This window comes from Cottoperca gobio, chromosome 16, assembly GCF_900634415.1.
Source record: "Cottoperca gobio chromosome 16, fCotGob3.1, whole genome shotgun sequence".
Classification (NCBI taxonomy): domain Eukaryota; kingdom Metazoa; phylum Chordata; class Actinopteri; order Perciformes; family Bovichtidae; genus Cottoperca; species Cottoperca gobio.
Window position 1 is genome coordinate 8,688,591 of NC_041370.1, and position 26,338 is coordinate 8,714,928.

General features: G+C 41.4%; 1 protein-coding gene across 1 annotated transcript; it reads right to left on the reverse strand.

The window, feature by feature from the left end:
• Positions 1-25,314, reverse strand: vwde (von Willebrand factor D and EGF domains). The gene is made up of 31 exons (XM_029451543.1): positions 25,127-25,314; positions 21,944-22,134; positions 20,581-20,812; positions 20,024-20,098; positions 19,359-19,588; positions 18,534-18,623; positions 17,983-18,130; positions 17,682-17,896; positions 17,333-17,406; positions 16,855-17,128; positions 16,450-16,646; positions 15,340-16,226; positions 14,640-14,776; positions 13,908-14,072; positions 13,146-13,250; positions 11,833-11,947; positions 10,021-10,271; positions 8,295-8,514; positions 7,468-7,605; positions 7,040-7,252; positions 5,922-6,320; positions 5,425-5,520; positions 4,694-4,789; positions 4,437-4,532; positions 3,204-3,299; positions 2,815-2,910; positions 2,080-2,175; positions 1,897-1,992; positions 1,296-1,391; positions 1,020-1,117; positions 1-538 (listed from the first exon to the last, which is right to left on the reverse strand). The coding sequence occupies exons 1-31, from the start codon at positions 25,200-25,202 to the stop codon at positions 524-526; spliced, it is 5,313 nt and encodes a 1,770-aa protein (XP_029307403.1). The 5' UTR covers positions 25,203-25,314; the 3' UTR covers positions 1-523.
• Between the last annotated feature and the right edge of the window lie 1,024 nt (positions 25,315-26,338).

Genomic DNA, 26,338 nt, shown 5'->3' on the forward strand with positions numbered 1-26,338 from the left:
ATATAACTCTAAAAGGTGGTCATTACTTTACCCAATCAAACAATATATTAATAAAAGCAATAAAGTGGCAACACATTCAAATCTTCAGTTAAACAAGTTACTGGTGTGTACCATCTAAATTAGGCTTAATCAATAAAGCAGACTTGCATTTATGTTTCTCAGAAGTGAGAAACAAACAAAGATTTAATTTGGCTAAATTGGCTAAAAGCTTGCTGGCAATGACCTACAGCGTATGAATGAATAATCACTGAAACATCATTTGTCATTTACGTATTTTACACAACACTGTGCAGTAACACGCACACATCTGTGGAAAGCCTCTGCTGATGCATGTAACAGATGTGTGTGACTGTGAGCCTTGAGGTAGTGATATACAGAGCAGACAAGTGCAATACATCATGTCCCCCTGTTAGCCTTCAAATGTGCACAGAGCACCGCACACACACACACACAGTCCATGATGCTCTCTCCTTGCTTTGTGCACTTCGAAGCTTCGTTCATCCCGTTTCTCTTTTCTTCTCCATCATGCTTGCGACGCCTGTGAAGGTGCAAACGTAAATTCATTAAAACTTAGATTTTCCAATATATCTAAGGTGACCTTTAAATGAACGTAGAGCCTAAGCCCAAGTTAGTGCCTCTCGCCTTTCATGTATTAGAGTTACATTCGAGACTCATATGGAACATAAATACCTGGTGAAGGTCATTTAACATCACTTGTGTTGAAGGAGTTTCCAGAATCCCCAAAGACTTAAAAAGTGTGTGTACTTCAGATCACGCCTAATGACTTTAGTGAATATGGATACGTTTCTTCTTTTCTGGCAAACGTTATAGTGGGATACACATTCTTTCAACGTGCACAAAAAGTATCCCCACTCTCTGCCTCCTACCATCGTGCATCTGGATGACCCTCTGGGGTTTTCCAAACATCCCTGGCTATTTAGTGAGGGAGTTATTGGTGTTTTCCCCTCTGAGCTGCACAGACACATGTACTGTATATAAAGCGTGACTCCTTTGCTGACCTTAAGTGCGCAGGTGAGGCCCTTGTAGCCTTTCCGACAGTGGCAGTAGTCAGGAAGGACACACCTCCCTCCGTTCAGGCACCGCTGTTTACAGACCGCTGAAAAGGGTATCAATATATATCAATAATAAAATAATATTATGTCTGTTTATCCTGGCAACAAACTGCACAATGGTAAAATGAAAGTTCAGATATGACAGGGCAAGTTAACTCCTGTACTCTGCTGTACGTCCTGTCTCACTACACCACTGCATTGTTTAATTATGAATACACTCACGTGTTTGACACTGAAGACCTTCCCAGCCGGTGGGACAGTGGCAGGTGTTTGGTCCCAAACACTCGCCACCATTTTTACACTTTTGCAGGCAGACGGCTACAGAGAGAAAACAGAAAGGGAGGCATGAATACCTTGGCAAATCTTGTCTGGTTAAAATCCAACACACTGCCTCCCGACATAAGCTGGATGCTGTAACTGTAAACTGTAAATAAATGATATTATTTACTATCAAAAAAAGTTAATAATAATAATCTTAGTGGCTGCTTGCGATGAAGAAATGGAAAGTATCTTAACTGCAGTGCTCACCTGCTGTTGTGTAAGAGAAAGTCGTGTGTTTTATGAATAAAGTCACAATGAAACAGCGTTTGTCGAGTGGGAATGGGATTAATTTGACCCTGAACTGAGCCTCCCAGGTATTGATTCCTCCCACGCTGGGCATAACCCACTCAAAGCTCTACAACCCAAATGCTTTACAGATAGTTAAGTTGGGGTGAGGGCCTTTTAATTAGAGTTGCAGCTATTAGTGGATTATTAAATTAGTTCATCGACAGAAATTGGCAATGATATGTCTTTGGTGTGAATAAAACATGGAGTCACTCACGTATGTTGCACCTCTTCCCTCTCCATCCTGACGCACAGGAGCATGTGTTCGGTCCCACACACTTACCTTTGTTCATGCACATCGGCTCACATACACCTGGAACACATTTAGTTACACATTACATTAACATATTGAGTTGCGGGCTGCCAGTGCGAGTATCACTTTAAATAAGACTCGACTCACTCTTTTGACACCTTTTTCCCGTGTAGCCTTCAAGACAGGAGCACACATTGTTCCTCATACACTGACCTCCATTCTTACAAGGTGGACTGCATACGGCTGAAAAACACACAATATTAAACTGTTAAGATAACAGGTGGCTCCTAGAAATGTAAATCACACTGAACACTGAAAAGAAATATTGACATAGCCTTCAACCTTTTATTCATAAATATTTCAAACTTCTGAAATTCAGAAAATGGTAAACTAGTGTACTAAATAGGAAAAGAAAGCCCCTTAGCGAGGTCTGTGTATCTGCCTGCAGGGATCAGAAAATAATCATATTATTAGTGGAAATCAACTCTCCATGCAACTCTTAATTGAAACCCAGACTAATGCAATTCTTCTTAGTTTCGCAGTTTGGTGACCCAAATTGAATAAATTGTAAGGGAAAGATGACGTTCTTAAATGGATAATTAATCCACCAGAGAAGGAGTTAAAAGGATGTGTTTTGATGCAGATACAGGGGACCTCCATCACAGAAGTAGACTGATATTATTAGAGTTTAAATAAAAAGCCAGTATCAGCAAACTAATATATCTCTTTAACCCTGATTGTTACTGTATTGAAGAGCCTCATCATATAAGCCACCACCTCAAAGATCCTCTCCTAGTAGCTGAAATAGAAACAGGTTTATTTGCACACATGTACTGCTCTGCTGTTCCACCTCAGTGTGATAAATATTCATCACAGTTTTACCAATTTGACACTGGGAGCCATAGAAGCCACTGGGACAGGCACAGATGTTTGGCTTAATGCATGTTCCTCCATTCAAACAGACGGGGTTACAGAGAGCTGTGGAAGACACAAGGAGCCACATTTAGATTACACACATTTAATATTTGTATTTCAAGCTTTCTTTTGAATTTACAGTATAAGGCAGAGACAAGCCTGTACGTTTTCCTGTATAATATCAGATATACTGTATTGTCAAATGCAAGTGATATGTCTTACGATTACATGTTGTGCTACCGAGCAACATGGTCTATAAAATATTAAATCTGTGTTACATGTGAGGGAAATATATCAATAGAACAGCATGTAGCTGCAGTGTGATTGCACACTTGGTTACAGGTGTTACGTTGTACCTGAGTTACATGTGGGTCCATACCAGCCAGGTTTGCATTTGCAGACATCAGGAGAAACACACTCGCCTCCATTTTCACAGTGCCTGTTACACACCACTGAAACAGATGAATATTTATTAAGCTCATACGGCTACAGAAACTCAAAGTCCATTAATAGAACATCCCAGGAAAGTTACATCACAGCATCACCCCCCTCATCATCAATTCATGAGGCATGATTCTATCCTATTAGATCGTATTAGATTAGATTACATTTTCAGCATCAGCATATGAATTCTTGAGTTATGGCCAAAAACGTTTTGTGTGAGGTCACAGTGACCTTGACCACCAAAATCTAATCAGTTCGTCCTTTAGTCCAAGTGGACGTTAGTGCCAAATTTGAAGAAATTCCCTCAATGCGTTCCTGAGATATCACGTTGATGAGAATGGAATGCAAGGACAGACAGAAGGACAGACAGAAGGACAGACGGAAGGACAGATGGAAGGACAGACAGACAGAAGGACAGATGGTAGGACAGACGGAAGGACAGACGGAAGGACAGACAGACAGAAGGACAGATGGTAGGACAGACGGAAGGACAGACGGAAGGACAGACAGACAGAAGGACAGACGGAAGGACAGACAGAAGGACAGACGGAAGGACAGATGGAAGGACAGACGGAAGGACAGACAGACAGAAGGACAGACGGTAGGACAGACGGAAGGACAGACAGAAGGACAGACGGAAGGACAGACGGAAGGACAGACGGAAGGACAGACGGTAGGACAGACGGAATGGACAGACGGTAGGACAGACGGTAGGACAGACGGAAGGACAGACGGTAGGACAGACGGAAGGACAGACGGAAGGACAGACGGAAGGACAGACGGTAGGACAGACGGAAGGACAGATAATAATAATAATAATAATAATAATAATAATAATAATAATAATAATAATAATAATAATAATAATAATAATAATACATTTTATATAGAGGCGCCTTTCAGGACACCCAAGATCGCCTTACAGTGCATTTAAAAGTTAAAACAGCTAAAACAAAGACAGAAAACAAATGAGTCAAACCGACATAGATAAAACTGATGGAAGGACAGACGGACGTACGTTGACCTGTTAACATTATGATAACATTAAAATGTGTCACTGTAATATTTACAGACAGATGTAAATCTCACAGACTGCAACTTCACAAAGTGTTTCACTCGGTCAAAGTACTTAAGCAACATCTCACTGATTTCACATTTGGGTCCCACGAAGCCGTAGGGGCAGGTACACAGGTTTCTGGCCAGACAGGTGCCTCCATGTTGACAAGGCGGCTCACAGCTCGCTACACACACACACACACACACACACACACACACACACACACACACACACACACACACACACACACACACACACACACAGGTTTGTAAAACAACACAAGGATCCCCATCAGTATTCTGTGTGTCAGCATGTTGGACAGGTGTGAATATGAGCTCAGGTTACCTTCCTCACAGGTGGGCCCGCTGTAACCCGCGGGACATTCACACACATTAGGTCTCACACATTTCCCCTGGTTCTTGCAGTCAGGTCGACACACGGCTGAGAGGGAAGAAAGGTGGCAGCAAAATTAGACACAGGAAAATGAGACAAACCCTCAGAGGTGAGTTAACAGTAATGTGCGATGACAGTGTGCAGAGAACTCCAAGGTTTAACTGTCTTACCACTGTGTGAGTGGCAGAGGTGTCAACAAGAGAGATACGATTTAAAGTGGCAATAGAAATCTTTTAAACTTTTCCCGCCCTAGAGTTTCCAAGTGGTATTATTGTTAGCGCCGCTGTTGAGAATATCGTGGAAAATGCAGGAAAGAAATGTATTCAAATATATTATATTGTTATGAATGAATTCCCAATTGCTGCAGTAATCACAGTCCATCGATCTTCTGCCGACAGCAACTACTAAGCTTTATTCAAATGAGTGTGTGAGGATGGCACCAACATGCAAATGAGTTTATGCCGGTGATGATGGCTTCTTTAAGAGACTTTTGATCATACCTGGTGGCAGACAGAATAGCATAGTGACAACGAGGCTTATATGAAACCAATCTAAACGCCAATGGTGTCATTAATCTACTGCCATTACATTGTGCAATCAACATTTACTTCATAATAATATGCAAAACAACTTGTATATTGGCACTTTTTTCCAGCACAAAACTAAACAAGTCTCTCTCTCACCAATATGACAGTTGTATCCGGTGTAGCCTTCCTGGCAGGTGCAGGTGTTGGGCAGAGTGCACTCCATGTTCCTGCCACACTGATACCTGCACACGGCTGAAATCACATGACATGGTTACTTGAAGAAATCCAACCATGATTGGAGGACATGCCACTCCAATGCATTCATTTATTACCCCTTTAAGTCATTTATCCTGCAATAAAATTTGCATAAAAGTGACTGAAGTACATTTGTTATTTGTCACGCACTAATGGGACAACTTTCCAGCCATATTAAACAATGAAGGAATGATATAATCGTCTGATTTGGAAAATCTGGGCCAAGCACTATATTCTCTTCCTTTCAAGGCCTGATTGTACATACAGAAAGTAATACAGTATTAATGATATATTGTTTGCCTGGCACTGCTTATTTGCTCTGTATTGATTGTCTGACAGTCAACACCTTTAATTCCCATATACTTCCTAAACAGGAAGCTGTTTAAAGACTACAGTACCTTTACATGTGACTCCATCTCCGGTGTAGCCGTACGGGCAACGTCCACACTTGAAGGAGCCGGTGACGGTGGGCTCACAGGGAACACCGGAGAAGCAGGGAGAGTCAGCACAGGTCACATGGAGATATGGTGACCCCCATTTGACCCCGGTGGTAAGGTCGGGGTTCAGCTCTACCCAGCTGGGTTGACCTCTGTGCACGGTGGGGGCGAACACTCTGGTGGCCATTTGATTCTGCGGCGTCGCTGTGGTCTTTCTGTCAATAGTGTGGGTTCGTCTGGGTGAGGTGGGAGACGATGAAGAGGAGGAGGAGGAGGAGGAGGTGGGAGTCATTTCCTTGCTGGAATTTGATTTAATGATATGAATATGATCATCTGCTCCAGTGGTGATTTTCCCCTGACCTGTAAAATACTGGAAGTTAGAGGATATGACTTAAAAAACTAACACAATTATAGGTTTGTCAACATTAAAACATGCATTAAAGCTCTTAGGTGACCACATGGAATAACAATCTCATTATTCTGCTTATATACCTTCTTATTGATTATTGATTTAATGCTAACCAGATTTAAATGTGTTAAAACTTCTAAAATATGTTGCAATTATTTCTTATTCAATGTTATTCATTGATACCATTGCTGTTATTTCCCATTCTATTTCTAAGCTGTGATTTTGTCCTGTCGCTTTGAAGTTTTTATTTTAAATACTAAGTACTGTAACTGTATGAACTGTGCTATATAGAAATATATATATATAATAATTAGTATTACTCTGAAAAGGATTTCTTGTCAATACTGTGAAGCACAAATGACAATATGAAGTAAATAATATATAAGCAAAAGAGTAAAAAACTCCAAATATGCTACTACAACTACTATTTTTTAATACAATTTCCTTCAGTTAAATGTCACTTTCAAAGGAAGAATATTTTAAAAAACATTTGTCATTAATTTATACATATATAATGATAATGATACAAACTTTATTATAATATTATGCAAGTCAAACTAGCTTGTGGATTTTCAAAAGATGTTCAATATAGCCTACAATTAAAACCATACAACATCCTCACTATTTCACTCGCATTAGTTTTGAATTAAAATAATTACGTCACTCTCACCTGTTGCTGTGCAAGTCCGCCCGTTTCCGTAGAGACCGGCAGGACACGGTCCACAGACGAAGCCAGCTGAGACGTGGCTGCTTTGGAAACACTGGACGCCCGGGTGACACGGCCTCCTGGAGCACGGCGATGGGCCCGCGGGTTTGGGCCTCAATGAAACCTGCTGTACTCTTTCTGGTGTGGTCACTGCTTTGACCGGAGACTCTTGATTTCCTTTGGAAACAAATAAAAACAACACTTTTCTTATCAATGCATGAATCCAATAGTAAGAGCTAGACGGATATACATCTTTAGATATGAGAGGATATGGCTTAGAAGTGGGCCAATACACTTGATGTTCACTCACTGCCTCTGATCCGGTGAAAACACTAAAACCAACATTGAATTGATTCTACTTAACAACCTTAAATGTGAGGTAGAAGACTTACGCGTGCACATTTTCCCGTCACCGTTGTATTCTTGTGGACAGACTCCGCAGATGAAAGAGCCCAGCCTGTTGTTACAGCCCACTCCAGGAAAGCAAGGCTGCGAGATGCACTCATCTATATCTTCTCTACATGTGCGGCCTAAAAAGCAAACATTACATCATTTAAAAAACAACTATAAACAACGAAAAGGGAAGAAATTGGGTGAGATGTCTATGTGACGCATATTAAACAGGCAATGCAACACAATTGACACAAAAAGTTGATTTCATTGTTTGGCTTTCAGTTTCACACGGGCCTCTTGTGTTCTTGTTAGGTTGTCATTTAAAAGTATATGTTAGTTTTTCTTAAACCAATTTCTTAGTTTCAGCCATCAATGTTACTGTATAGATGATGATAACAGGACAACGTGCTACAGGTGGTGAATTTATGTGGAAGTATAGTCCAGAAGTGTTGATTGTAATAAATTGCTCCAGCATAAAACTCACACAACTAACACATTTGAACCAGAAGATAATGTAAGATCTACTGGATGTTTTCAATGGACAGTGTGGGCAAAGATCAGCATCTCTTTTCTTTTCAAAACTAATAGGAATGATGGCCACAACTCCAACAATGTAAATCCTCTAAGGGTGGCAGCCTGAACTTCTGCAGAAGAATCAGTGTTTTTAAAATTCCTCTTGCTCCTAATAAAAGTCAATAAGTGTCACAGATGAATGCAGCCCTGCAGATAAGACTTCTACTCTCAAACCAAGACACTCGCAAGCCCTTTTGCTCTGTCTACCCGGGGGTGGTTTGAAGAAATAACAGCTCTGCAGGTTAAACCCTACCTGTCATTCCAGGTGGACAGATACAGGAGAAGGAGTTGGGGCCGTCAATGCAGCGACCCAGTCTGCAAGGGTTAGGTTTACAGTCATCAATGTCCACCTCACACCTTTCTCCTTTAAATCCATTGAGACAGACACACAGGTATTCCCCGCTGCCGGCAGGGAGGTTGATGTTGGTCACACAGGAAGCTCCATTCAGACATTCACAGGAACGCACAGACACCTGAAGGACGGAGGAAACAGAAACAGGTATGTCAAATAGAAGCAATGACACACTTTAAACTGCTTTTAGTGTGTAATTAATGTTGTGTGTTTTAGTGTGTTGTTTAATATGATCATTTCAACTTTTAAATGTAAAAGTGTGTCTACGAAAAGCACTCTATAAATAAAATATATTATTTTTATTGCTGTTGTTATTAATATATCCCTCAGGGAAACTCTGAATAAATACAATAAAGAAGAAAAAAAGTAAACAGATCAATAAACAAATACACAGACAAACAAACAAGGTCACTCTGGTAAATAGTCTCGTAAGTATGAAAATGTAAAAGCTACTTAGTAGTTACCTCACATTTATCATTTCCTATTGTTGGAACTGAGAAGATCAAATATGCCAAAGAGTTAATATTGCTGCTCCTGCTTTCTGCCCAAAGCAGCGTCATAATTACTTATTATATAAAACTACAGAATATGCTGCATACATAATAACACAATTAGTATATAAGAAATATATCTAGTAGTTTACCACTTTATACTAACAGGAAATGTACGGTGATGCATGTCAATCAAACTGTGACTGAAGGACGGCACTGCTAATTCAATTTAGGAAAGAAAAGAAAGAGAAAAAAAATTGCAGTTGTGAGCAGCACTTTATTTCCTGTATGCATTGCATTGTGGGACACTAGTGGCCATCAACACAAAACTAATTAAATCATCAATCAGTTTTATTCTGATAAATATATATATATATATATATATATATATATATATATATATATATATATATATATAGATATGTTTTTTAATCATTTGTTATTTGTCACTTTTTTCACACAACAAACACAAAACGTGCTTAAAATGATTGTAATATGGAGTTGTGATAGAGAGTGGCCATGAGCAGAGATTTACATATTATTAGCGCCCTCTAGTGGCAGGAAGCAACAAAGAATTGTCTATGGAGAGCCAAAGGCTGTGGTGGGCTCTTGACCACAAATCTGCCCCTTTTGGACCCGCACAAGAATTCACTTATGATACTCACCCCTCCCTCAATATACATCTCAATAAAGACGTACTGCTGCAGTAAAGCTGCTCACAAAAGACGGGTTAAACTTGACTGTACCAAATTAACCTAACCTCCGTTAATTACATAGACAAAGAGGTGTTACAGGTTTTTAAAAGTCTTTAAAGTGTTACGAAAAAAAATATAAAAATCAATAAACTGACCAAATAATAAAAGTCTTAAGATTTTAAGATTTTAAAATGTATATAAAAATATCAGGATCCATTTCTCCTCAGAAACAGTTGATCAAATATCAACTGAAATATTAAAACAGAGAGTTTGATTTAAATGATGTACAAACATGTATGCTACTTGAACTTCACTACTTGAACACTGCTTGAACTGCTTGAACTGCTTGAACCCTAACCCTAACCCTAACCCTATACCCTATACAATAGGACTGTTCAGGTCACACCATGACACACAATGGAAACACAATCCCAGCATTACCTGTATGGAGGCTCTGGTCTCAGCGTTACAGTCGTCCGTCACAGTAAACCGGAAAGTGTGTGTGTCTGTAGTTTCAGTCTTCCACATCAGCAGGCCGGCCGGAGACAGAGATGCCCCTTCAGGACCTGATTCCAGGGTGAAGAGCACCGCTGAGCCCTCGGGGTCCCGAGCCTGTAGCTGGTAGATGAAATCCTCCCCCTGGTAGGATCGGAGATGAAACGGCAACGACTGGAGCACCGGGGGCTCGTTCTCTGATGGGAAACACAAAGGAGGCAACAAGTGAGAGACCGAATAAAACTTCTGACTTCTGAAAACATCACATTGGCGAGGCAGTTATTATCAGCTGCGACAACCTTGTGAGTCTGTGGCTGTGTCTGTGGACAGATTGTGTCACTGTGATAGCGTCGCAATCCTGCAAGATGCAGTCACGAAACTTTACAGGTGTGTAATTGATATCAAAATAAAGTTTGAGTTCAAAGCAAGGGGGATCAAAGGAGGCATTGCCCCTCCCCCCTTTACGCCACTGGCACACATTGGCATTGCGGCCGGTGTGATCCCATCACAAGATGGTCTCTAGTTTAGTCTATTTTAATTTTAAAGTGTTTATCATTTTCTACACTTTCTGTTAGTGTTGTGATTTTGACGTTATTCTTTCAACATGTGAAATGTCCGACTCATTTCACATGTTGGTTAAAAGGCTTAATAACCAATGTTAAGGAATGCTGAATGAGTTTATGTTAAAGAATTACCAGACAGTCGATATATTGTCAACAAATTTCTTTCCCTCTAAAATATCAAAATCAGCCTAAAAAAACCCCCATTATAGATCAGGCTGTACCTTTTAATATATACATGATGTAATCATTAAATGCATACATGAACAAACTAGAGACCATTTTGCGATGGGTTCACACCAGCTGCAATGCCAAATCGGGGCAGGGGCGTAAAGCGGTGCGGCCCCTTCACTCACCTTTGCTCGGTCCACGGCCATCTTTGAACATGACCATAATTTTGGTCTCAACTACCCATCTGTAAAGTTTTGTGAGTGTATCTTGCTCACAAAACTTTGTGAGTGTATTATCACGGTATTATCACAGGTGCCAAAAATCTGTTTGCAGACATACAGAGAGATAGACAGACAGACAGAAATATAAACACCAGGCAATTTACTCGAAACAGCTTCTGTGGAAGTTTCCGCAACAGTATGTGTCTCCAGGAGCACATTTTGCCATGATGACACACACACACACACACACACACACACAGACTCACAAGCTTAAAACAATACCAGCGTCGCTGTCACGGCTGGTAATGAGCTTGATCTGTGAGTAGATGGACTGATCCTAATCAATAATCCACACTGTGTCCTGCTATCATCATCATCATCATCATCATCATCATCATCATCATCATCATCATCATCATCATCATCATTCAGATCAGTGAACTAACTTCGGTTCGGTCAATGCTACATATTCTGTCTTTTCTTCTGAACGGACCAGAGCACCGTTTGACCTACTTTAAGTTGAAGAAGCAAAGTTGGTCAGAAAGTGCAACAAAGAGGTAAAGCTGTCCACATATCAGCGCCGGGGGACTGAAGCAACTTCAATGGCTCCAATCTGCACAGAGCTGCTGACAAATTATCAAAACAGCCCTGAGCATCTACCAGCTACAAAACTGAGTGATGACTATCCAACCTCAGCGCTACTGACCAAGTGAGACATTCAAAACTTTTTCTTGTACATTACAGTCTAGACTTCTTGAGTTATGAGAGGAACCAGATGAGAAACGTCGACATTTCTATGTACATACTCTCTGCTATGGACCATGTGTGTTTGGACGAGTCCGGGCGACATGTGAGGCAAGGGCTGCTGGGATTGGACTCCCCCTCCCTGTAACATAGGCCGTCAATGTTGCAGGTTTTCTCCTGGGAACAAAAGACAATAAATAACAATTTGTTCAGTGTTTATTTCTCTTTGAAACAAACTGACCTCAGTGAGCTACATAGGTGTATGTATGAGCAGAACATGGCCAGTTTTGTTGAAACAAATGAACCCGCATATTTATTTTGAGGAAAACAAAGATAATTGTTTCCTGTGTTTCAGGCTAGCTCACACATTTAGCGACACTAAATTACAGTTGCAGTCGCATGATGAATGTTCACTCTACTGCAGAAAACATTGCATTGAATTATAAATGACTTTTTTCATAGAAGAAAATATCTAAAAACAACACTTTACAATACAAAATAATACATTTCTAAATAATCTAATCATAAATATCTAGTAGATATATGAGCTGATTTACAGAGGCATATGCACAATTGATTTTAAATTGTATCCTCGCCTGTACAGACCAGACCAGCTGTAAAAGTAAAACGGCAGCACAAACATAAACGTTAATGGTTTGTTGGAAGAGGCACAGATTCTCCAAAATGCAGAAAAATGTTAGTTATGTTTGCTTTGCCTCTTTCACTTTAATACAGAGCTGCTGAACAACTTGTCTAATGATCGATCGAGAGAAAATCAAAGCAAAAATAAAACCCCACCAGAGAATGTCATGCCTCTCAAGATGTGATGACCAGCTTTATTCCTTCTGTTTTATATTATATCATTTATTTTTTCAGATTAAACGACTAATTGTAAAGATAATTTGCAGATTAATCGATAATAAAACAGTCATGCAGCTCTACTTTGTTATATGTTTCATGTACATTTTAGTGCCTTTAAGGGTGTTAAAGTGGCTGTTTCTTACCAACAGCACAACTGCTGTATAACACAATATATAAAGCCTTTTATTTTCAGTAGATTAGAAGTAGTGTCGTGCAGTGATCACAGCAGACGTGTCTCCTCCGCAGTCTGGCACAGATCTCTTCTTTGGTGAAATTTATGCTACAACTTGTCCTGGTTCTGAGCTGTGCTAAAGGATGTTTTTTTTCCTACATCTCCGAGACAGATGGAAATAGAGCTCTAAAACCTGAAGCAGAGATTTGGGGCTGATAGTGTGAAGATGTGACAGGTAAAGGATGAAGGAAAGCAGGCTGAGAGGAAAATGTATCTTTGGGGATATTTGTACTTTTGGATCCATGCATGAAATTATTTTTACTGTCAAGAACGCTGTCTTACCCTCAGGGTACAGAGGACCTCAGTGTTGAGGCTGCAGATCTGGCAGGCTCCGTCATACAGAGTCAGTATCTTGGCGTTACTGTAGCTGTAGCCATCATTGGATACCTGCCATCAGCAGAAGCTTGATTACTGTGGATCACTGGGAAAAGGCATTCAACAAATAAACTGAGCTGTAGTGAGGGGAACTGTTGTCGCTCACATTTAATCATTTTCAACTGCGCAAATATTTCAATACAGTTCTTGTACAATCTGAAAATAATGTCTGGTGTAATTTCACCTTGAGTTAGACAATAGAAACGACGCTGGGGAGACCCTCCTCAGTGACACATGTTCTCAAAAATAAATGTTTACCAAATCTAACAGTGTTGAAAAAAAGTATTCCCATATTGAGTAAACCAATCAATGTTCACTGTTTCACACTACTGACTATTCAAAGCTTGAGAAAACCACCAGCAGCACTCTGTGGAGCCTTTCCAACACTGCAGCCAGCAAACCTTCACATCTGTCTGCTTTTCATACTTCAATGCAGATTTGCTGTTTAATCTCATATTGGGAAATGAAATATCTGACACAAATAATAATAGAAGTTGCATGCAAATTGAAAAGGGCTCAAGGCTGGGAATGGAGAAAATAAATTGTAGAGAAAATAGGAATAAAAGCTCAAAGAGAGAAACCTGAGACCAGAATCAACTGGACAGGATTGATCTTTGGAGAGCAGTTTCAATAGTGTGCATTGCAGAAATGGTTGGAGATGTGACTAACTTTAATCTGCCAGCGGGCCAGTGGTCTGTTTGTCACTGTTGCCAGGTCCAGCTCTGCAGGAGCCCGGCTGTCCTCCAGGGGGAGCTGGCACTCCAGAGCCGTCGCATCCAGAAACATGGCCAGGACAAACTGGGGATCGTCCAGAACCCACTCCCAATCCTCAAACTTGACAAGAGAACGGAAAAAAGACAGAGAAAGACGAGAAGAGAGGAAAATATAGATGTCACGATGGGTATAAATGCACAAATCTGGCATCCACCTTTATCAGTCACAAGCTGACAGCTTTATTCCGACCAGAAAAGTGCATTGAGAAATGTTAGCTGTAAATATTTAAAGGGTTAACAGGAGTCCCACTGTAGATACCTACGTCATCATTTTGGATTTATTGTTCAGCGTCAAATTTGACCCATTACTTTCACCCCCACAACACTACACAGAGGTATTTTACATGATCATGCTTTAATAACATCCCCACCATAACTGTGTTTACATGCTTTCATTTACGATTGTGAATCCCCCTTAATTCTGAATGTACACAGCAGCAAATGTGATAAAAAAAACTTTGTCAATTGTCGACGATTACTTTAATAAAAGACAAAATAAAGTTGCATAGGTAGGAAGCTTTGTGTCTCTCGGTTGGACTCCTATTTGTCTCTAAACTAAGCGTTAATCAGAATCATGAAAATACTTGAAATCTGACGATCTGCAAAAAGAAGCTGAAAATCAAAGTACCTTTTCTTTAACAAACTCACACTTGAGCTCGTAGTAGTCCTTGAAGCCTTGACCGTAGACCTTGACGGTGGAGCAGCCTCCCTGTCGGACGTCACACAGACCCTCCTTCTCCAGCTCAGTGATCTCTGGGATCTGGTCTTCAAAACATCAACAACAAAAAGTGCATGGACTGTTAGACCTGAGAATTTATAGAACATCACCATATGTCTCACAGTATGAGTATGTCGTTATAGAAGTTATTCGGAAAGATCGATGTGTGCAAGTCACTGCTAAATGTATTTTTAGTAGTTTAGGTTTGTTTTTAATTTAATGTACTGTGTTTGTATTTTGTATAGCAAAACAATGTGGCTGCGGTCTAATTCATTTAAGGGGAACCAGCCTTGTGTCGCTGCAGCTCGGGCAGTACATGAACAGTGCCCGGCCTCAGTCCATGCCGCAGCGCCCAGAGCTCCCTGTTCGCCGTCGTTCATCTGCACATGCTGCCTGCGCTGCAGTGACACAGAGCCGGCTGAAAAGTGGCAAAGTTCTCCTCTCATCTCTCTCTGTGTGCAGCGAGTCCTCTGAAGCTCTGTATCATGCTACAGTCTAAGCACTTTTTAGTGGATCAATCCGGTTACATTTGAATCCCTCGTGTAACTGTACACTGTAAAGTCCTCAGTAGGATTAGTGTGTCTGTGACCGTGTATGTTTAGTATTTTACCAGACAGCAAACTGCAGTCATATGACCCAAATCCTGGGAAGCAGACACAACCCCACTCTGAGCACTGGCCATTGCCGTTGCACAGATTGGGACACTTGAGGACATCCAGAACATCCTTGTACTCTTCTTCTCTCCTCCTCTCCTCAATTAGCCTCCTCTCACACTCATTTTCCAGCAGCGGTAAAGTTGCATTCAGCCATGACTGCTCATCCTTCAGTTGCAGGTCGCTAACACACATAGCTTCCACGCGGCTAATTATTGACTCTTCTAACAGGCGGCTGCATCCCAGCGCTATGCTGGAGCCTGCCACAGCCTGCTGACACTGAGTCCTGGCCTGCTGCTCGGTCATGCCAGAAGGTGTGGGCCACGTTAGGGAAGAGTCTGGTGGAACTGGTGCTTCGTGGTCCTCTGGGAAAAAGTAGGAAAACCCCTCCAGATCAGACTGGCTGAGGCTTTGGTGTGGAGAGTTAGAAATGTAACGGTGGGACTGCCGCCTGCCTCTGCGTCGCTGGTGCTGAGCTGAGGTTGAAGCTCCATCCCTGGAGGCTCTCAAGGAGAAGCTTCTTTCACGCGCCCGAGCGTCACTACCTCGATCCTGGGAGTTTTGGCCGGAGTGACCTGCAGGCAGCGGCTGTCTGTCATTTCCTTCACCTTTGAGTAGCTCCACCGAGCCGATGTACTCGGCTGTGACGTCCAGAGTAGGGATGACACTGGGGAGGTGCACGTTGCCATGATGAGAGCAGATGGAGTCGGAGGAGGGAACCGGTCTAGATCGGGCTCTGGGAGATGTGAGGCGGGGCCCTGCCTGACAGTTACAGTACTTGCGGGGGCTCAGTGTACTCAGGTGGGATGGCACGGTGTCAAACAGGCTGCTGCCTGGAGGGAGCCTGACGGAGGAAAGGAGCAGATGTCAGTGAAGAGGAAACAGGGTTTGACAGAAGGGTCTTTGCACTGCCTGATGAGGAGGCGCCGTGCTACTATTGTTAACATGGTGACAACAACTCTTAAATCTTCATACGTCTGTGAACAATGTAAAAGATGTTAACTGCTCCAATCAACCACGATCAAAACTTCTGTGTAAACTGATCCGCCGCTCTAAAAAACACTGACCTCCATTCAGAGATAAAAGCGTGCAGATGGTCCAGTGTGGCGCCCCCTGCTGAGTGGAGGTCGTTGGACGACTGTCCGTCGAAGGTCCCACACAGGCCCTCGGTGTGGCTCCGGTCTGAACTGGGAGCTCTCAGCGTCAGACTCATTCCCCAGTCAGAGACGTCGGCTCGAACAAACGCTCCCGACGACAAAGTAATCTGCGAAAGTCAAAGGTTTGGGATAATCACATGAAGACAGAGATCATGCTATAGTGTACAACAAGCAGCCAGATGATATATTCATGATGTTTGTTCTAAATAATGTTATGATTTATGAACTAGAAAGTATAGAGTTTAACTAAATTAATTCAGCTGTACTGTATATTGTTTTAGAAATCTGAAGGCAGTGTGTCTGACTCGTACTCACCGTGACTTTGCGTCCCTGGTAGGACTCTGTGATGCGAATGCCGCTCTTGGTCAGGTCTCTGTTCTTCACAAACAGGTGAGGTTTGGTTTCACCCATTTCTCCGTTGCACATGTCAAAAGCGATGACATTGCCGGCGTCCCTCACCACGAAGCCGCACACACACGAGGCGGCGTGCACCACGCTGCCGCACTCCCACTGACGAACATGGACCTCAAACGGCCTCAAAATGCTCTTGTAGAGAACAAAGGTGCCAACTTGGTAGTTCTCATAGTGCCTGTAAACAATGAAATACAAATATTCAGAGAATTGTTTGCCCTCCCGGCCTTCTTTTATAGACCATTAAATAATGCCAAATTCACTATGGACTATTTAAAACTTTCACATATAATTAAATCTTGTAAATTGCAATTAAATATAGTACAGTTTATTATACATGACATATATGTTCCCTGACTAACTGAATAAGAGACTGAAGTACCTGCCATCAAATGTGATCATGTGAGGATCAGTGAAGGAGTAGCAGTAGGCTGAGGGGACTTCCTTCACTGTTATCTGAAATTAAAAATCTATTTAATTCCTATTAAAATTAATATTCTACATATTTAAAAAACAACAAATGTAACAAAATGATAATTAAACTGAGTCAAATCATACAAATAGTTTGGAACAAGCTAAAATCATCTGAAAATGTGCATTAAAATTAGGCTTAAAAAATAATATTACATATATAGAGGGATGAAGAACAATGTGATGTATAAAAATCCAAACTTCATGAATTAATAAACGATCAACAAAGACACACAGAATGACAGTATTCATCTGTTCACCTCAACTGGTTCTGGTGAGTATCCGTTCCAGAGAAAATTCTGTGTGACGATGGATTTAACAGAGATCTGAGTTGTCCTGTTGCCATCTTTGTGAAAGTCAGTGACTGGGCTGAAGTGGATCAGAGCTCGGCTACAAACCCCGTCCCTACAGGGGCCCCGGGACAGATCCACCACACAGGAGGACAGAGACAGATCTGCACCCAACAAGCCCTCATCTGTAACACAACAAGGAATGAGGTGCGGTTTTATTTGCATGATGATATAAGAGAAAAGGAAAACAATTGTTGCCGTATGTCTTCACCTTCACTGCTTGTGCTGAGCTGCAGAGACAGAGTGCACTGCTCTGTGGAGGAGGAGGACTCTTCCAGACACGGGACAGGAACTGTGCTCTCAACCACCAGCTCATACAGCCTCCCGTCCTCAGACACACTGCTCACCTCTGGTCTTAGCTGCACAACACAGTTATTAAACTGATCAGCGCTTTTATACGTACAACCTTCATCACTAACACATGATATTCAGAGGGAGAGGTTTTAATTAAATAGATATTTCTTGGAAGAACTAATCATTTATTTGAAGCTTGAATAGCAAAGAGGAAACTTGTCAAAATGTGAATTAAATATACTGTAGTAGAATTTATTTGAGATACATTTTGATGGTCAGTCTTTATGCTAAACTAAGATAATTGCCTCCTCTAGCTCCATATGCACAGGCATGAGATTAGTATCAATCTTCTCTAATTCATTCATGATCTCTCTTTGGTCTAAAGATAACCGTGGTCACACACATACTGTTAATCAAGAGACACCTCACATTAACAAAGTTACAACACTTCAGATTACTGTGATATACCATAATCCCAGCAAAGAACTCCGGACTTTCCACTGAAGCACCACGGATGTCGGGCGAGTCCAAGAAGAAACTGGAGCTGGAGCAGTAAATCTGAGAGAGAGAGAGGGCGAGAGATTTGTTGTCTTTTTTAAATCTGAATTATTATGCCTTCAGGAGAGAGAGAGAGAGAGAGAGAGAGAGAGAGAGAGAGAGAGAGAGAGAGAGAGAGAGAGAGAGAGATTGCAGAAGTAACCATGCAGCAAATAAAAGAGAAAACATCCTGGACGTATAAAAGGTTTTATAGTTAAGGCCAGGTCACACAGCGACCAGCGCTCAGTAAAACAAAATGACATGCTGACAGGTTTCAATAATAACTTCAGTCACAAAATCTTTGATTTATACTTTATTATTTTTGAAGAATGGGAAGTCGATTGAAGTGCTCTACTGACAGTTAATATTGAGATTACATTTAAATCGTTCGGATTTTTTTGTTCCTTTTTCTTTCCAGACATTCGTATCTTGGGCCGGCCTTCACTATTATATATATATATATATATATATATATATATATATATATATATATATATATATATATATACATTATACATTATACATTATTTCAATGTATACCCATTCCTATGATAAAGAGAATAAAGTGGATAAAAAACTGGAATGAGGTTGAGTTAGTTCAGTCTGTTAACTTTCATCAGCCTATGGTTACTATTAGCCCAATGCTAAGAAATGCAGTGTGTTATCAGACTTTGTCTTTGGGAACCCCTCTTTAGTCCACTTTTTAACTAGAAGTAAAACACATTTCTAAACTGAACTGCAGCCTCTGCATCAGACCTTGTCCCCCAGACGGAGGTTGAAGCCGTCCAGCTCGATAAAGGCGGCGGTCTGGATGGTGGTCTCCTGTTTGAGCTCCTCCTTCCTGCCCTCAGGTGAGAGGCGGGACCAGGCCACCACGTAACCCAGGGAGCTGTTGGAGCTGCTCCCAAAGCTGCACTTCAGGTAGACGGACTTTCCTGTCACCTCTGAGACAATCACTGGTGCCGTTGGAGTGGGAGGCTGCTCAGCTGACAGGAGAGAAGAGGTAGATTAGTGAAGTCTAACATGTGTTAGATTAGATGATATTAGATGATGGAGCAATGCTCTCTGAATTCAAAAGTAGAAAAGAGACCTTGGGAATCACAGCAACCTGGATTATTTTATATAAAACAAGTTAATTAACATTTCATCTAGCTCTAATTAAACCTCCCTTCTCCTTCCCAGCTCTACCAGCTTCCTAAAACCTGCCTTGTCGTAATTCACAACCTGGCTGAGGGCCGTCACCATGGAGACGAGGCCCAGCGGACGCCGGGACACATGCTCAGCTCATTAAGAGGAGCGGTGAGGGGGCCGACGGTGCATTCCTGACCGCATGGCAACTCCCTGACCTCGTGATTGTTTTGGTGTTTGACCTAACACGAGGAGACAAGCGTAAGCCATAAACACAGCAGCAGGATTCTCACTTTGACATGTTCCATCGACGGTCACCTCGTCGGGGCCGCAACTCAGCGACGTTGTGGGTGAAGTGTCCGACATCTCTGTTAGATAGATAGGAGAGCAAAAACTGCACTCAAATATAAATAAACATTAATTAATCAATATGTTATTAGTAATAATATATATAGTTCGTAGACAGAAAATAGTTTCTTTATTAAACTGCTCAAAACAACGGTGAGACGGTGTGTGTGTGTGTGTGTGTGTGTGTGTGTATGTGTGTGTGTGTGTGTGTGTGTGTGTGTGTGTGTGTGTGTGTGTGTGTGGCCATCCTCTGGTTGCCCCTCAAGTTAACACTTTTAGCTCCGTCAGCAGTTGTTAGCACTGTTAGCTGCTCAGCCATTGCCATGTTGAGAGCCGTGTGGAGGCAACCCTTCAATCATGACCTGCTCTGAATTCTGTCTAGAGAACCTTTAAACCATCTGAACTGGCAACAAACACACTTGGGTGACAATTGTTTCTGTAGTAATTAGTCTTGATACTCTACTCTGATATAGAAAAGAAATGACTTTCTGTTCTGACATACCCTGAGCGCAGTATGCCATGCATCCCTGCGTAGGCTGGAGCAGGTAAACATTGAAGTCTCCACAGTTGCGGATGGTGACCGGGATGCGGAACATGCAGCAGTCTTTGCTGGTGCCCGGGAAGAGCTGCCAGGCAGCGCAGGCAGTCAGCTGCCTCACCTCCAGCAGCCCCGGCAGGGACTCACCCTCGGCCAGGGACAGCCACACAGGAGCCTGAGTCCCACAGTGGTTCACCTGGATGTTTTTTTATGAAAAGAGATAGGGGAACATAAACAATTTGACTGTGGTTACTTTGCTGTATTAAGGTGAAACGTGACATTATAATAAAAGCTTTCCTGTTTGTTATTCTCAGCACCTGATAAAAGATGTTTTTGGAATAATAAAGAGGAATAGAAAAGGGTAGTATTTGCAGCTTTGCACCAATGATGTCATCATAAAGATATCGACTTGTTATGTAGCACAAGTTAACGGCAAATTCCTTCCTTCCCACTCCTGTAGATATCCATCACCCAGGGAGAGCATATGTTTTCATGTTTGTACACATGCACATCTTATTACTTTAAGACTCAGGTGAGGACAGTCTCTCCACATGGGATCACAGATGGGTTCTCGAGAGATTTTGAAGATCTCTTTGTATTAATGTTTGTAAATTAGAAAAGCTAAATCAAATATTTGTCTTATACCAACATTTCCCTACCACATGTTTCTGAAAAAAGAGAATTGACGTAATGAAATGAAAAAGCAGGGGTCATGAGAATTTTACGATCTTCAACTAAGGTCACAGTCGGTTAAGAAACACTTGGATACCTGAAGTCAGACTTGTCTTGCACATTTCTGTGCGCAAACATGTGAACTGTAAATTAAAATTAGACAATTATTCTGCAAAAGACAGTCTCACAAAGACAGGTATAGAGAGTTTACCCACATTTCTTTCTTTGCAAGACAGAAAACCTCTCTTCAAACCACTGGTAGGAAAATCATTTGCAGCGTCTCAACATAAAATATGCCTTGTGTATGTCGCAATCACCACATCTTTGCTGCAGCTTAGGAGCTGAAGCAGCTGAAGGGTTAGAGAGGTGAACCTGTAGCTCAAAGTTAGACAGTTTGGAGTCCTTGACTAAGTATAGTGGGCCCAAGATTGATGGGGTGAAACTACTAACAAAGCAACAGTGGACTTCAACAGTGCTGAAGTTACAGTGGAGCATTCTGTAGATGTAGAAAAGAAATTCTAAAACGCAGTATCATGGATTTGCAAAAATAGTTAGCTGTGACGTACAGTAAAGCAGACATGATTTGCTATAAATGCGCAAAAACCATAGACTGCAATTATGTGACAGAGATACACAACACGGGTTGTTCATTTACCTCCACACACTCGGTGGGCATGCTGGCCGGCTTGTCAAAGATCTGAAACTGGTACCATCCTGGAGTGAGGGAGTGGTCGCAGATAAAGTCCTGCAGGGCCGACTGCTGCAGCCAGCTGGAGCTGAAGGTGGTGCTGCGGTAGGGGTCCTGGAGGATGGAGTGGCCGCCCGGTGCACACTCAGGAGGGAGCTCTGCAAGTCCAACCAGAGAGACGACAAACAGTAAGCACTGGATGGACACACACACTGTTAATACCAATGATCAAAAATATGGAAGGCTTTCTGCAGGACAAATAGTGAACTGTTGACGTCCACCGATCAGCTGCTCTGCATTCAAGATCAACATTTTGATTAGGATTTCAAAGCTGGTAAAAAGGTCTGGTGCTGCTCAGTAGTGAGGTTTACACACAGACTATGAAATGCGCTGACGTGAGAGAGAGTGCATGATGTTATCATTTAGGCTATAATAACATTCACTGAATAAGACACAGACAAAACTGTTATTAAAGGAAAATATGATACAAACATAACAGAACCAGGTTTTACGTCACTAGCAAATATTGAGAAGACATTAAAATATGAAACATGTGTAAATCATTTCAGCAATATTTAACAGTGATAATAAAAAGACTGTACAAAAGAATACAGACTATAGTTAAAGTACATATATTTATAATAAGCAATATATTATCTATAAAGGATTGACGCACCAACATTTCAGACTTGATCGTGGTGACTGATGGATACCTGCTGTATGTAGATGTCATGATACACATTGATGAAGATATAACAGTAGAGTTACTCCAGAAATAGAGCTCCATATTTGCTGTTTCAAGCTCAGGGTTTTACTTTAAAACCACCATCAGGAGCAGCTAGAGGTGTCAGGAAACAACAGCTGACTCTCTTGTGTTAATTAGACTGATGATGTCACAGAATTGCTTTTGAAGATTTGGACGTCGCAGACACACTAGCCTGTTTCCAATACCGCTGATAAAATGCTCTTCTATGAGGCGAGTAGCAAACCTGATAGCTAGCAGGGGTGGGAAATTAGGGAAGGGTGATTATTTTTAACTCAAGACACTTGACTAAGGAGGTCAAAAAACAGAGAGGCTTAAGGTTTATAGTTAATATGGCCATAAAGGTGAGAGCAGAGACAAAGAAATAGAAAAAGATCTAAGAAATACTGACCAGCTGGACCGCAGCTAAAGTTTTTTGGCCCCGACCTGAGAGGTCCTGTTAAAGGTGATATCATTGCTGAGTCTGCCACATCGGTGACAGGCAGACTAGCCGGTGAAGGAGACGACAGGAGCTGTCAAAAGCAGCCAATAGACATCCTTCATTGTCAACACCTGGTCGCTTCAGTCCTGATCTACTTATTGGCGTTAAGTAATTAATTACTTATAAACCCCGTCACCGTTTACAGGTTTTAACGCCAACAAATGAATCTCCTCCTCTTCCCTGTAGCCTTTAAACTATCATGATGACCTGACCCTTCAAACACCAGCACGAGCAAATCAGTTTCAGAAAACAACTTCTAAGGGAGAAGACCTGAGCTGGAGCCAAACCTAACAGCATTATTATTAATGTGTTTTTTTCTTCCCAGGACGTGACTGCTGATGTTTAAGATATGGTTGCACATGAGTTGTAACATAAAGAGAGGAAGTGCTTGATATTCATCAGAGCCGTTGGCAACATCAATCGTTTGCTTATCATAGGAATGTTAAGAAAACTCGTACTTGTCAGTTTGAGGTCAAATATGAATTTAAAGCAGGAGGCAAACTATTTCTCTGAATCAATCCAAAGTAAATCCTCAGTGTAGTTTAAAAAAATAAATCTAATCTAAATGATAGACTTTAAAACTTTGTTGGAAGGGGAAGGAAGTCCTAAAACTGCTACAGAGAAAGGGAAAGGTCAGCAGGTTAAATGACTCTTAAACACACAGTTTGAGTGCTTTGGGATCATAAGAACAGCCAATAAAATAAAACTCGAACATCTTTTAAACATTTTGCCAAGGAACATGTCAAGACAACCTCTGGATATGACATAGCCGTGTATTGTTGTGACCACATGAACCATTCCCATGTGTGAGACTGAGAGAATGGACAGAGACTACAAGAATCAGTAAGAGAGGATCAAGACTTTACGATGAAACCTCATTAACATGGTCAAACATTCTGGGGGCCCTGGGGAAGAAGAATACTACAGAAGAATGGCGACGAGTGGAGATGAGATTGATGCAGCTGCACATGTCGTTAGTCAATTTACAGAAAATCCACAACGTTAATATTACTGCTCATAACAAACTCTACTGCAGCTCCTGCTAAGACAACACACATATCAATATCAGTTTAAGTGTGCGCTATACGTAGAATAATTTCACCGCTTTATCTTGCCGTCAGTCAGCGCTTTCCGACGGGGGACTGAAGCCGTTATCTATGATTTCGCCAAAGCCACCAGTCTCCATTGTTACTTTACTTTACTTGTTCCTTATACAATCCCACTTCAAATCATCCAAAACATTCCCTTTAAGGTTTATAGTGTGTGACCATAGACGTTAAACCATGCCCGTAAAATCATATGGCCACAAAATTGAGAGCAAGAAGAAAGAAAAAGATCCAATGCTGTCGTCAAAAAGTTTTTGTAAACTGCACAAGGTTTTCTGGCCCTGACCTGAGAGGTCAAGTGAAAGGTGATATAGCCTGACTGAGTCGGCCACAGTGGTGGAAAGTAGACAATTCGCTGAAGGAGACGACAGGAGCTGTCAAAGCTGCCAATAGACAAACTTCATTCTCAACACCTGGTTGTTTCAGTCCTGATCAGCCGGATAGGACGTCGGAGAGTCCATATCCTGTCTGCCTGTCAGAGCGCGAGGGGCTTGGAGATTTGGAGGTATGTGGCCTTGGATGACAGTGACATGATGGATGACAAGGTGTCAGCTTCTTTTTTGGCAGAGACAAAAAACTACAAAAGGAATCTGAGGACTTGGAGCTCTTTGAAATATAGCGATTCAATTCGATTGTTACTCCAATTTTAGGTTTGTAAATTATTCTTTTTTTTTTCTTACTTAGGAAAAAGGCAGAGAATAGTTCAACAAGATGTCTGTCTATCACATTTGTGAAAACTTAACTCCTGTACCGCACAGTCAATCTCAGAATTTGTGGATTACTTGGACGGGTAAGCTTACCTGTTTGTGCGTGCATTACGTTAGGGAGTAAAAACAAAACGCACGGAAGAAGTTTAAAAACTGTTTCAAGTCTCATCTTTCGCAGCGTCCAGCGCGCGACTTTGCAACCAAACAGCGCGAGCACTGGCACCGATTTAACGAAAGTCCTCTCTGTGTGCTCGGAGCAACAGGAGCGCAGCCGCTGCTATCCGACCCAAAACAAGTGAAGCAGGATGAACTCCGGAGGTACTTGAGGTTTGGTAGAGCCACTTCTGGTTGGAGTGTTTGGCTGTCGGCTGATCCGAGACGCCGGACTGCAGCGGCTGACCGCAGACTGCTGCAGCATCATAGTGTGTTAGGAGGGGCATCGGAGGTACACCTTCTCGTGACCCGAACCTCCACACCTCTGCACACATGTGCCACTGAGCTGCACGAGTATCACCACAAGAAAGATTCAGCTCTTATTCTGAAAGATCTGAAGCTGCAGATTTCCTCAATTATTCGATTTGTTGTTCGACCTCTAACATCTGAAAACAGTAACAAATGAACATGAACTCACCAGAGCCAGTGTTAGAAAGTATCCAAGTACATATACTCAAGTACTGTGCTTCAGTACAATTTTGACATACTTGTACTTTACTTGAGTATTCTATCTTATGCTTTTTTATACTTCTACTACACTACATGTCTATGGGAAATATTGTACTGTATTGTACATTTTGACACTTATAACTACAAGTTATTTTTACATATAAAAACATATAATATGCTGATATGATATGATGTTGTACTATACTACTAACCCAGTATACATAGTATGTAAAGATAGCTCAGCGTGGAGCTATAACGACAACATTAAAATGCTCTTACATACATTTGCTACTTTTGACACTTATATAGAGTATATGTATATATGTAGTTGTAGTGAAAATATAAATATAAATATAATGGACATTAGTGATTCTGTATGCTGTGGTTATGTTACAGTAAGACAAACTATTTAACACAAAAGCCATACGCATTAAACAGGGCATCAACTAACGATTATGATAAATCTGCCAATCCTTTTCACGATTAATCGATGAATTGTTTGATCTACAAAATGTCACAAAGCATGAGTGAAAAACACCCCTTATAATTTCCCAAAGCATCTTCAAATTGCTTGTTTTGTTCCACCAAAAGTCCAAAACCCAAAGATAATCGGTTTACCATAACACAAAACCAAGAGCAGGG